The following is a 12,899-nucleotide window of genomic DNA, read 5'->3' as shown; positions in this document are numbered from 1 at the left end:
GGTCAGTTCCTTAGTGTTTACTTGCCACATATTGTTATGGAAAACATTTGGAATCTATTAAGGAAAAAATACTTCGACTTCACTGTCTTGTTCTGTAAAAATTAAGTGGAGTATATTGGGAAGGTGGAGGAAAATGAAAGGGTGCAAACCTGGTGAATCATATATAGCTTAGAGTGTTGGATCCCCAGATTGCGCAGCCTTTTGCAGGGATGGACAAACTTCCATGCAGTGTAGTGCTGAATATATGACTTGGGTAGGAGAAGAGCCAAACTTGTCCTGGAGCAAGGAAGCCAGGACCTGTGGCTGGAAAACGTGCTTAATGTCATCCCATCCAGCTTGTGATAAAGACCAGTGTAGGATACAAACCCCACATACTTCTTGGGGGAGTTTCTGTTAACTGTCTAGTTCACCTTTAACAATGTGAAATGTATTCAGCCCTCTTGCAGATTTCATAAGCTCATATATATTGGTGAAGGATTTTGAGGCCAGTAAGTTGCAGACAGTTCTATAAGGGGAGAGTAAAAGCCCAGTCAGGTGGGAAGCAGGGGCACAAAGCATCGGCCATCTGACGTAACAGAGGACATTCAGTCTGGTTAAAAATCCCTTTTCAATTAAATTAGAAATGTTACAGGCCTTACTGTGGTATTATCCAAAGAGACAGGTGGAATTTGTATTCAGAAAGACCTTTTTTTTGTAGAACTCTGTGAAAGGGTGATGTGTGAGTAGGGTGAAAATGTGTAACCTTTTAAAGCTTGCAAGAAATAGCTGGAGAAAAATTGTGGTAGTAATAACAAATAATGTTTGCTGTTGTTTAGCTGTCATCAATAATTCCATTTAAAGAGTGGTCTCTCCAGCGTGTGATGTCTTTAAGAGAAAAGCAAACCCTGAAGAAGGCTGCATGATATGATTTATAATAAGCCTTATCATCAAGGCTTCCTTTGAATGATCACAGTAACATTTGGTATGTGCAGGTTCAAGTTCTTCATTCAGGTTGTACATAGTACAATGCATCATCAGACCCTCATTTGTGCTTCACGCTGCTGAAGAAAATGCTGAGTGGTAGGATAGTCTGTTTGAAGGATGTTACCGTATTGCATCTGAATTGCACTGTTCTACTTCACCATGTTGCTGGGGCAGGATGTCTTTTTTGATGTACGTAATGGCACCTGAGTAATGTACATGCATAATGGCACCTTGGGGCTAGCTTGGCTTTTGCAACTGCTGAGATACGGGATTAACAGGAAATTTCCCATGAGCACTAAGGAATTTTTTTTTTTGAGGTATTAGGTTCAGGAAGCATGCAGTTTACTTCTGTCTCCTCCATTTCATGTTGCAGTTTATGGATTGACTTCTATTGTCTCGTTGGGTCCCCTTTCTGGGCTGAGACTTCATTGCAGCTTGGCAGCAGTTGCGAATATGTGCGAAGAAGAATCCTGTGGTAGAACTGCCCAGAGGAGGACAGAGTGGGAGAGGCTCTGGGTCTCTTGCAGCAATCATGAATTTTGCTGGGTGGCATGAAGCTTTTATCTGAAGTGGAAGCTCATATAAAGCTGTGTTTACCATCCTGCTTTTAGTGCCTTCTGAGTTGACCACAGCAAAATACAGTCATCAGAGGGCAGCTCCAGGCGTGCACTGAAGGTTGGAGTTGTGTCAAAGTAACTAGCAATTTCCATGGAATTTACAGCAATTTAAAAATCTGATTGGACTGTAAAATGGACTGTGGCTGAGCAAAAGAGAGTGCTAATACTAAGAAAAGCTATTGTCTGTCATTATTTTCATGTAGATGCTGGCTAAGTCTAGTATTTGTCCTTGTGATAGCCATTATTTGATTAGTTGCTCATTGCTCGTGGTTGCTAGCAATGAATAAAGTATAAGCCCCTAACAGCTCTGCTGAGCAGATTTATGTATCTTATCCTTCTTTACAGGTACAGTAGCATCCACAGCATTTGACATTCTAGACAGTCGGGCTTAAATAGATTCTCCCTTGGATTGCTGGGCTGGAGAAAGCATCTTAATAGTCTTGGAGTCTTTTAATCACAAATAGAAGTTAGAAACCATGTCTGGTGTACTTGGCCTACATGCAGTTGGGTCAGTATGCTTTTTCTGAGTTGCTGGTCTGAAGCTGTTTGTATGCAGTGGTTTGGGTGAAGGCAAATGTGGTGTCAGCTGCTACCTGTTTTGACTTTGCTGATGGGTAAATCGTATTCTGTATTGTTGTGGCCATTGCACAAGACACTGGAAGCCACTGCAGTGACCTGTTTGCCGGCCGAGATGTGCGCTTCAGTGAAAGGCAAAGTAGCAGGTCAAGCCAATCCAATCCCTGAGAAAAGGGCAGAGTCAGCTCTGACCTGTACAGTCATTTTGCGGTAGTCCTAGCAGTGATGCATACTTCCATCATCGGTAAGATTTTTAGGAAGAATGAAATGCCATAACTGAAAGGCTCACAGTTCTCTAGGATTACCAGAGGGCTTAATTAGATGAGCTAATAAAAAGTCTTGCAGTTTAAATCTACCCTGTGACAGAGTAATGAATCAGAATGTTCTGATTATTTAGGCTAAGTAGGACTTTTCAGTCCTTTTCCTGATGAACTTCATTACGAGTTCTCCATTTCCTACTCCCGGATCTATGCTGTCATTAGTCACTTCGTCATCTACAGTGCCCTCTCAGTCCTAAGGAGGTTTGTGATGTAAAGAATGCTGCGCTCTTTTTTGGCAGTGTTTGTACTGGTGTTTAAGAGGTGAACAGTCTCTCACTGTGGCCATTATCCATCTCTTTTGACTCTTATCGGTGTCACCTTCCACTTCTACCTGTGCCCTCCCCAGTGCTGCTCTCAGACTCCATCTAGACAGTGTTCATAATGAACAAGTCTGGTCTGGTTTTAGGGCTTTCTGTCTTCCTGTGCACTTCTCCTTCACCCTCTCAAAGCCGGGGGAATGTTTGGCTTCCAGCTAACTGATGTGTTACTGTTAAATATAAAGTTGTCCATCTGCAAAAAAATGCTTTCAGAAAGACAGTCTATAAACCATTCCTTTAGAGCTTCCAAACCATAAAGGGAAAAACTGATCTGTAAAGTTCACTTTTATCCTATTGAAATGAAAGTGGTTGTGAGTGATGAATGAGAACTCATCCTTTACTTTTTCTTCTCTGACATTTCACCCAAAAAGGAAATAAAAAACCCTCTCAGTTTTAAGTTGCAGGCCATCTTTTTTTGCTTAGTAATGAGGGAGTAAACAGGTGAACTGAGCTGTACTCTCTGCCTACAGATGCCACATTGCAAAGATCATGAGTAGAACACATTCAATACATGTTGGGTTGGTTTTTGTGTAATGAAAGGCATATTGGCAGTCACTGAGATTCCATTTAGACCTTTCATGGCTGTCGATATATGTTACTGCTCATTGACAGGGCCTTACAGCTGAATGATTTGTACAAGGATAGAAAACTAAGGCTTGAAACAGTTGATTTTGTCAAAGGCAGGTTACTGGTGGAATTCTGTAAGGACATTTATGAGATACTGTTCTGTTCAACATATAAAGGTCTAGGAAAACAACAAAAGGATTCTTGGCAGGTAAGACCGATTGCTGATAATACTAGGGCCAGGTAATACTAACATGCTGTCTACAAAGAGTTGCACCAGGAACCTCCTGTTACAAAGTGACAGATCAACTACTTGGCAAATGAAGGTCTGTGCACGTGGCAGAGTTGTTGCCCAGATACTCATTGACGGTCTTTTTTTGGGGAAAAAAAATCTAGTTTATTGGGATCTTGACATAGGGTAACACACAAGCAATCAAGTCTCCCAAGCAGGATATCTGGTTGCTGTCTGGATGGTTGTGGGAGTCTGTTCCAAGGACCTTTGCCAGCCGTGTCTTTGGCTGTATCAAATGAGACTCCATGAACGAACGGCTGATTAGCTCAGTTTTAACAATGCATCTAGTCCCTGGTCCTATATGACTACTACAGCATATGCATGATCCATTGCTGCTGATTATCTTGGTTTATGTACAGAACATCTCCTATCTTAACTATGTACAAAACACTGTCTTATGTTACTATTTCTGCACATACAGGAACAATTTCTATGGTGTATTTATAATCCTGTGTACAATTTGGTCAATTCTGGAGCAGGAACATCCTGGACATTCTCTAGAAGGGACCAGATTTTCCATGCAGGTTGTTTAATTGACTCATTAAAACGTATGAATTGATCTGTGCAAAGCACGAGCTGCTTGCAGGACTCTTCAGGGTAGTCCACATTTGCCACCTGGAGTGTTCCTCCACTGATTAGTCAAATACTTAACTGCAAAGGCAGCTTGACTTCAGTCAACCACCTCATTTCAAGTTGGTCCGTTAACTCTTTATGCAGGTTGCTGGCTGGAGAGTAGCTGGACCATCCAGGGAATTGATAGCTCAGCGTGGTGGGTGTTGCACATGGACACAGCTGTGTTGCCCGACTGTGCTGCAGTTGTACCCGCAGGACAAGTTTGAATTTCATGCTTGTAACTGAAGTTCTATAGTTCTTGCCACAAAGTCATGCATATGGGAGGAAACAATTTAGTTTGGTGCCTTAGTCCTTACAAACTGAGAAAATGATGTGGCTTTAGTTTTAAGGTGATGTAAACACTGAGACTATGAGGCACTGAGGCTGGGAGCGCCAGAACAGAAAACCCCGCAAGGCAGGAGCAAACCCTGGAGGAAAAGAGACGTGTTGGGGTGCCTGGCCCTGCAAAAGGCTGCTGCCTCGTTCAGCTCAGTGACATTTGGTGCTAGTGGCCCAATTGAGAGACTGACCTTCTCTTCCTGCACCTCAAGCTCTGGCTCAGGTTTTTGTCAGCTCGTTGTCCAGTTTAAAGGCTTATCAGGGATACAACGTCTGTCTCGATGTTAGAGCCATCTAAGAGATGCAGGAGAGAGCTGCAGAGCGGTGTGGTAGGGAATATTGTGGTGATTTCTTCTAGTAAAACAGGGAAGGTTGTCAATTTGGGCTCCATATGCAGATTTATTTGAGAAGATGAAGTACGTTGGTTACAGTCTAATAGAGAAGAAGGAAGCTGAATGGCAGGAGAGTTTTCTGTTAGAAATTTCTAATTCTGTTTCTACTAGATGAGCACAGAACATGATGCACTTGCTGGAAGTTGAAGTATGATAAATTCAAATTATAGATAAGGTATATATTTTTAATAATGGAAATAATCAACCTCTGGAACAACTTACGAGAGAGAGGTGTATATATATACACACACACAAATATACTCCTAGTTGCAAATCTTTATATCAAGATTGCAGACCTTTCTAAAAGGCATGTTCCATTTCAGCTACAAGTTGTTGAGCTTGGTACAGGAATTATTTGGTTTCATTTTGCAGTTTGTTCTGTGTTGGACCTTAGGCAATATTTTTATCCATGTCTCTTGACATTAAATTTATGAATACTTGATGTTAGACTGGTCATGTGTTGTGTTTTTAGAGATGTTAAAAGATGTATGCTTATTTGGGTCACTTCCAATAGTCTTACAGTTCTGTACTCTTCTGCTGTCCAGCTGATGGTATCTGATGGTATCAGGTTGGTGTGAAAGAGAGATTTTGCTTTATGGATTCTAGTGTTGCAGAATTAGTTCTTTCTAATACCCACTTCAGTCTTTTGGAAAGATGTCTCTTTTTGAAAATACTTTAATTTTTAACGTCTGTATAGGAAATTCTGTAGTGTAGTCTAGTCTGTAATGAATTATTTATATCTATCTATCTATCTATCTATCTATCTATCTATCTATCTATCTATCTATATCTAAAAAGTTTCTGAGAACGTCATTGTTTCCTCTGATTCTCTGTCTCAGTCCTGTGCATGATGCATCTCAGTCTGAAGGGTGAGGGAAGTTTATAACCAATAGTACCTGTGGGACTAAAGAATCTCCTTCCTCCTCAACACTTCTCCTCCAGAAGAATATTGATTCTGTTTGCTGTTCAAGACAGATTGTTCAGTCAAGTTCTATTCTGAGAATAATACCAAAGTTAAATTTTAACCGTGCCCCCAATATTTTAAATAATGTTTGTACTTATGTATTAATGCATCATTTTTCCTAAACACGAAACTAACTAAATTGAACCCATTTATTTAACTTTTTCTTCTTTGAAGGTGTGTGAAAGAACATATACCTAATGAGATGTAAAATATTCCTTTTTATAGGACATGAAAGGTGCTAAACATATGTTTCTGTTTTTACAGGCTAAAGCCTATCTAAAGATAGCTATGGAAATAGTAAGACGACTGCCAAAACCTCCTGCTTGAAGTGTGTCTCACTGAAACTTACACAAAAAAGTGATCTTTTGGTGTGACCAACGCAGAAGAGTCCTGCTACCTAATTATAAGGATGCCGTGGTTGAATCCTGAGAACTTTGTAGCAGTTATTTTACTGGAGGTTAAACTATGATTGTGATATTTACTGTTTTTCAGATCACCGTTTGGCAATGTCCAAATGGATTGAATTGTGCAAAAGATGATAGACAATATTTAGCTGCTGGATTGTAACATCATCAGGCAAGAAGGGGTGAAGTACATTTTTTACATGCATCCTGTTTTAAGGTCAAGAGTAAAAACCAGCTGCTCCAGCCGAGCAGAATGGCGAGAGGGGTGCCAGCGCATAAGCAGTCCTTAAAAAAGACATTTGCCATACTCTAATTCCTGTAAATTTGATTCAGCTTTTTACTTGGTTAACTACAAAGGTGACCTTAAGTTCTTCAAAATTTTAAGAAGCAAATTCAGTTACATAACTGCAGTACTCTTGTGTGTTCATCTTAAAAGAAAATTTAAAAAATTCTATGTATACTCTGAAGAGTTCCTGTGATGGATCATGAGCAAATTCATTCATTATTGGATAATGTTCGATCATGAGGCTATCGAGTTTAGTGGAGAATGGATTACGTGACCCTGAGGCTTCTTTCTTGACTGTTTTGCGTTATAGTGGACCCAGACAGAAGACTTAGGTTACCCAGGTCTTCATAAAAAACAAATGTTGTGCGTGAGCTCAGTTTGCCAGGGGGTGCAAATGATCAAGATAACTTAAATTTAAGATTGCATTTACCAATTACAGTGCAGCAACTTGGAATTTGAACATAAAGATATGTTTTTGAAGTAAAGAAAAATTTGGTCTCAAACTGTATGGCCTTCTGGTTTGTTTTTTGATTGCCTTATATTTCTGTGATTTTTTAAATTTTTGTGTTGGTGTGTGGAAGTGGAAGATTATGCCTTCAGGGAAGGAGTTCCCATTGACACTTAGATATCTGAGTTGACATTTAGGCTTTTTCATTTACACAGTCAAGTGTGGGTATCTTAAACATACATCTTAGCCAAACCATACTGGGAATTTAACCACACTAGAGAGTTCTGATGTTGACCTCTGTGGGACCAAGATTTTCCCCGTAGTTCAAATAATTATTCATAATTCTGGATGCAATTATTTTTTCTTATTGAAGTGATACAACTTCAAGAATATTTAAGTAATATCTACCCAGAATTTACATGGGAAATCTAGACACGAATTATGGGTTGAAGTTCAAGCTGAAGTGATTTTGTAAATGTAAATTATATAGTCTAAAACAGTTGATTTTTTTTTTATTATTTTTTTTTGCTTCGAGTCAATCTCTGATCCTTCTCGCCTTCACCCTCCCCCTTGAGATCTCATATCAGTGTTCAGCTTTTTCAGTAGCATATTATCCCAGGCCTGTAGAATTGACACAAATATTCACTTCCTTTAAATTGCCCAGTATATTTTACAAAAATTAAAGCTGGCTTAGTCTTCTACACTTTCATATTTTATTGATAACTTACTACTTTTTTAAATGGAGTTTTATCTCTACACATATTTATTCGCTTCTGCTTTACATATTGTAATCGTTGATAAGTATAAGTAATCCCATGGTTGTTTTGGCATAGTATAATAATAAATCTCAGTGGAATAACTGGGATTTCTATACTGTTTTTTAGCAAAATATACTTTCTGAACTTTGGTATTTATTATTTTCATTCTGTTGAATATCTCTGACACCCAGTTCATGTTGAGACTGGGTGAACAATCCATATTCAGATATAAGGGTTGTTTGTTTTCCCTTTTCTTTCTCATTATTTCTTGTGTTAGCTGAAGGATGAAGTTTGCTTTCAAATGTCCTGTTATTTTTACTTCTTTTAACTTTTTCTTTCCTTTTAATTAAGTACTGTGGTTTTGCTCTGTTGAATCTTTCACCCGCGGAACTATTTCGAATGCTTTTATCAAGAAACTGGTTATAATGATTAAATATAGTTTCTAAGCCAGTCTGAAAATTCAGATTTAATTAATATTTTTGTGGAAGGGTTGCACAATATAGTAAGTGAGACTTGATTTATTAATTAAAAATTATCAGTCATTTAAAAGAATATCTATAATTGTACAGAGCAAGTAGGACTTTGCTTTTCTTTCCTTCTTCTCACGAGTGAAAAAGTATGTGTTTCACAGCCCTGCTCTCCTGCAAAGGCACCGAAGGGCATTGACACAGTGCTGTTGCTGCTGAATGTTATAGAAACACACACTCACATACACATATCTTTTTATTATACAGTACACTGTTAAATACATGTTAATGAATTCTAGTCAACATACAAGATTTGAAATCATCATTCATAAAATCACTGATACAAGTTACTGTATTGTGGGTGGTGGGATCAGTTGGAGGTTGGGCAGGAGACAGTGGCATTTAACCACAGTTTAAAAACACAGATTATAGACTTGACATGCAGTGTTGTTTGCTCTTTTCCACTCCAATATTTTACTTTCATCTCTCTGATATTTCCTAGTGTGCTAGTACATTTTTTTCTAAAAATGCTAATCCTAACAGTAGGACCTGGTTTTCCTGCGCTGTATGGGTAGATGCTCTTTGCTCAGGAGCAACAGAGACTTACTACAAAATTATTGTGATCATGGGTTTCCAGCACAGAATTATTAAAGTCTGTAGCACTGTTAAGCTGCAGTTATCCCACAGAGGATGAGAAAAGGCTGGGGAGGTGCCCGGCCAAGCAGGCAGGAGTGGGGACACAGGCGAATATCAGTCCCAGGTACCTCCTGTGTAGGTTAAGATCAAGATTCTCAAGATCACGTCGCATCACTGTCAGAGTTATTTTTGCTTTCACGACACGGCCCTTTGTATAGTGACCACAGTTGTGTTTGCAGATAGTTCCTCTTGTTTCTTGGGTGAGGAGCCACATGGGCTCTGTGTTAACACAGTGCATTTCCTGGCTTTCACAAGTTTGGGTTTTAATCAAAGAGTATGAAATTGTGTCAGTGAAGTATTTTGCTATAAAATTTTTACCACCATGTTCAGGTCATTGTGCACTGTCGAGCCACTGAGACTATGGTCTGTTCATTCCTTCAAATGTTAAAAAATGTGTTGTTATTGTGAGAACTTTAATTGTTACTTGAAGCGATGAGAGGAGAGTAGTTTGCAAATCAGTTTTTCTCTACTAATTCATTTGAGTTTTAAACTACAACCCATTTCAGTTGTTCTGATTGGTGATCATGGTGATGAAATAACATTAATTCAGAGGAAAACCAGCAGAAGCAGGTCCTCTTCAGTGCGTTAACAAAAACCTCCTGTAATTCTGAGCTTGCTTCGAAGTAGTTGGACTCACTTGAATCCAATGCAGCATGTGAATCCCTCCATTATATCTGTCCCTTAGTAAGTACATGGTTTCCACCTGGACCTACTCCAACTCCCTGTCAGGTTTTCCCCACTCGGGATGCAGTTGTGCCAATGAGGGCCGGCTCTGATCCAGGTCAGGAGCTGCATACTGGTTTGTTGGTAAACTTTGTTCAGGCTGTTATTGCTCTCCCCTAATGTAAACCAAAGGCTGCAATGAAGCGGCGGGGGGAAAGGGAATAAAGAAGGGGTCAATCTCATGCCAGTGGGAATATCTCCAGGTACCCAGAGACTCCGCTCTCACAATATTGGGCTTGCAGGTGCAAGAATGTTTGTGGGAGAAGAACAGCAGGAGAGCAACAAGAAAGCAAACCCTTTCTGTTCCTCAGGTGAAAGATTAAAGAGCTGTGAGAGGCTCTGCGGGCTGCAGAGCTCATTTGCAAAGGCCAAGGCACTGAAGATGCTGTGTGACAATATAAATGGGATTTTGGTACTTACTTCAGCTGTGCAAAGCTGCTGTCAGAGCACCACCAACCCCGAGACTGGTGCGGGAGCTCTGGACTCGGGTACCCAAGTCGCAGACACTGCTCCTGTCTTTCTAGATACCGTTGGTGGGGGGTAGGTTCCCCATGCTGACTTTCCCACAAGATTTGCACTATTTGCCCAACGTGCAAGAAACTTGTTCTATGCTTGGCTTTGGCTGAGAAGATTCAAATCCAGAGTTCCTAAACTTAGGAGAGGTCCTCAGCCACCTGGCTTAGACCTTGCTGAGAACTGTCAAGCAGCATTCATCACTTCTGATAAAGCTGTATTGCTTGTGGAAGGCATAAGGAACTTAGTCCTAATCACAGCTAATTATTTTTTAGTGTAATAACTTGGGCTAGAGTTTGATCCTTGCTCCCAGCTTTATTGATGGTTTTTACCTAGTGAGTCTGTGAATAAAATAATCAATTCTTAGGGTAGTGTCTGGCATTGTATCTGCTTACAGACTTGAGAAAAGGCTGGGAGGTTCTGCTTTTGGACCTTCGTACCCATGTGTCATTTTAGTTTCTCGTGGCCACATCTGGGCCTATATTGTTCTCGTCATTTATATCTAACAGGATTACTTCTAGCAGAGATGGTTGGGGGAAAGGCTCCTGCTTAAGGATGCTTGGCAATAAGATGAATCTGAATTGCTGATTTAATTTCAGAATTGACGTATGATGACAGGAGTTATCAAGATGATTATATTTTATTTTGGCAGCCTATCAGCTAAGGCACCGGTGTATCAGCCACATATCACAAAAACACAGCAAAAGAAAAATATTTTCCCGAAAATAGTTTTCAGCCTAAATTTAAGACTTATGTCTTCTTGCGGGTTCTGTTTTACGTTATAAAAATATTAGGTCTGAATAAAAGGTATATTCAAAGGTCTGTATTTTTCCATTCACATATTCAGGGAGGCCTTTTTTTTTCAGCAAGAAGAGGACAGACACAGCTTGCCATTCTTTATGCGCCTATTGCTCTCAGTTTCTCTGTTTGTATGAGCCTAGATCTGAATACCCACTTTAATCAATGCAAATAAATGACTTCTCCTAGGGAGGATGTGAGTCTTCGAACAAGCTAGTGGGGGAAGAACATCTGTTGTTCTTTAACATCGTTTTGAGGGCTTACAGATTTATTTCAAGTGTTTTCACTCATACCACTGGGATTTTTCTAAAACTTGTGTTATTTCCTGTGGTCCAGAGGTTTTGTGTTTTCTATGGGAGAAAAGCAGGAGACTCCCCACACTTGCCTCCCCCATGAACGCTTCCTGTTCTAAACAAGGTCTATTTTAAGAATACAAACTTCTGGTTGCTTTTCTGAAATGTGTTAACTTATTTATTATAATGACTTTTTAGTGGTACTTATGTGTACTTTCTCCTTTTTACTTTCAGTGATTTTTTTTTTTTTTCAAATAATATTGAAGAAATACTATAATGTATTTTTAAAGTCCAGTTTGGCTGCGTATTTGGGAGAAATAAGTGGAGTGAGAAACTACCTTATTAAGCCAAGCCCGTATTGGGTAGTTTTAATTTTGGAGTGTTCTTCCAGTGTGTAAATGTTGCAAATATTTTTGCATCTCATTAAGGAAAACTTTTGAAATGTACAGAAGTTCGGGAGCCCGAACACTTCCCCGCTCCGCTGTGAGCGTTTTGAGGGTGCGTGAGATGCGTCTCCAGGCTGGTCACACAGGCCAGGATGAGTTTACATGTTGTTTTATCTGCTGAATCGGGAACTTTCTAGTGTCTCTCTTTCGAGGAGGAATTTCCATATAAACAGGCTTTTGCCTGCGATACCTTGAGTCTTCTAGTGAATTACATTTCAGATGGAGTTGGGGAGGTTGGGGTTCACGCTCCCCACTTCCTCCTGCAGGATAATAGGACCCAATGGCTATTTTGGAGAGTTACTTTTTAAAACAAGTGTTAAAAGGCTGGGAAAATGCGCCTCGTAAGCATCTAGGCTTTGAAAACTTGGTCTAATAAATCCACATTTATTCGTGAGTGCCAGCACTACTGGCATCTCTTTTGTAATGCCTTAATATCCTAAGCTTTTAGAAAGCCTGTGCATTTTTGTTGCTTGTTTGCACTTTTTTTATAAATCTGTGTTTTACAAATGCATTTCTTATTAACACAGACAGTGCTACTTCACTTTCGGCTTAATTTCTCTACAGTATAAATAAAACTCTTTTTCTAAAGCAGTTTTTCTTGACTATTGGTAACACATCTAGAAATTTTTTCCTCTAGAGAAAGAAATGACAGGGCTGTTTGATGCTGAATGCCTTCTTCCCTGTTGGCTTAATACAGGAAATTGTAATTGCTATGTCAGTGAATGTTGTTGGTTTTGCTGCCCCGATGGGAAAAATATCTTCACTAATACAAAATGAAACTGCTGATAAAATGCCTTTTAATTATTAAGAACTTAGAGCTCATGAACATTGAAAACGGAACATGCTAAGAGTAATTTACTGAAAATATTCCCATTTTTACACTTGTTAAGTCTTTGTTTTTAAGAAAGTAGTAGTAATGAAGACATTTGGTGAAACTCTGTTGAAATGGATTGCTTTCCACTGGCTGAAAAGGCCTGCCATTTTCACAGAGAGCATGACTCAGAGAAGCTAAATGTTATTCACCGTTGGTGCCTGTGTACTGAATCCTGTACATGAATCTGCAGTAGCAGGTGACAGGAGGGAAGAGAGATGATGTACCAGCATTGCCTGA

The 12,899-nt window shown here is 39.6% G+C and overlaps 1 protein-coding gene across 6 annotated transcripts in view; it reads left to right on the top strand.

The window, feature by feature from the left end:
• Window positions 1–12,899, top strand: part of NUBPL (NUBP iron-sulfur cluster assembly factor, mitochondrial) — a 151,590-nt gene that overhangs the window by 77,273 nt on the left and 61,418 nt on the right. For 3 of the 6 annotated variants that reach the window (XM_065635980.1, XM_065635985.1, XM_065635986.1), the window contains one exon: window positions 6,221–7,149. The exons of the other annotated variants lie outside the window; for them this stretch is intronic. In XM_065635980.1, coding sequence (XP_065492052.1) covers window positions 6,221–6,283 — 63 coding nt within the window. In that variant the 3' untranslated portion in view covers window positions 6,284–7,149. Of the gene's footprint in view, window positions 1–6,220; window positions 7,150–12,899 lie in introns of those variants that run through there. 6 annotated transcript variants of the gene reach the window in all.

This window comes from Caloenas nicobarica, chromosome 5 (genome assembly GCF_036013445.1).
Source record: "Caloenas nicobarica isolate bCalNic1 chromosome 5, bCalNic1.hap1, whole genome shotgun sequence".
In the NCBI taxonomy this organism is placed as follows: domain Eukaryota; kingdom Metazoa; phylum Chordata; class Aves; order Columbiformes; family Columbidae; genus Caloenas; species Caloenas nicobarica.
The sequence above is the reverse complement of the archived record's forward strand: the minus strand, read 5'-3'. Positions and strand labels throughout refer to the sequence as shown.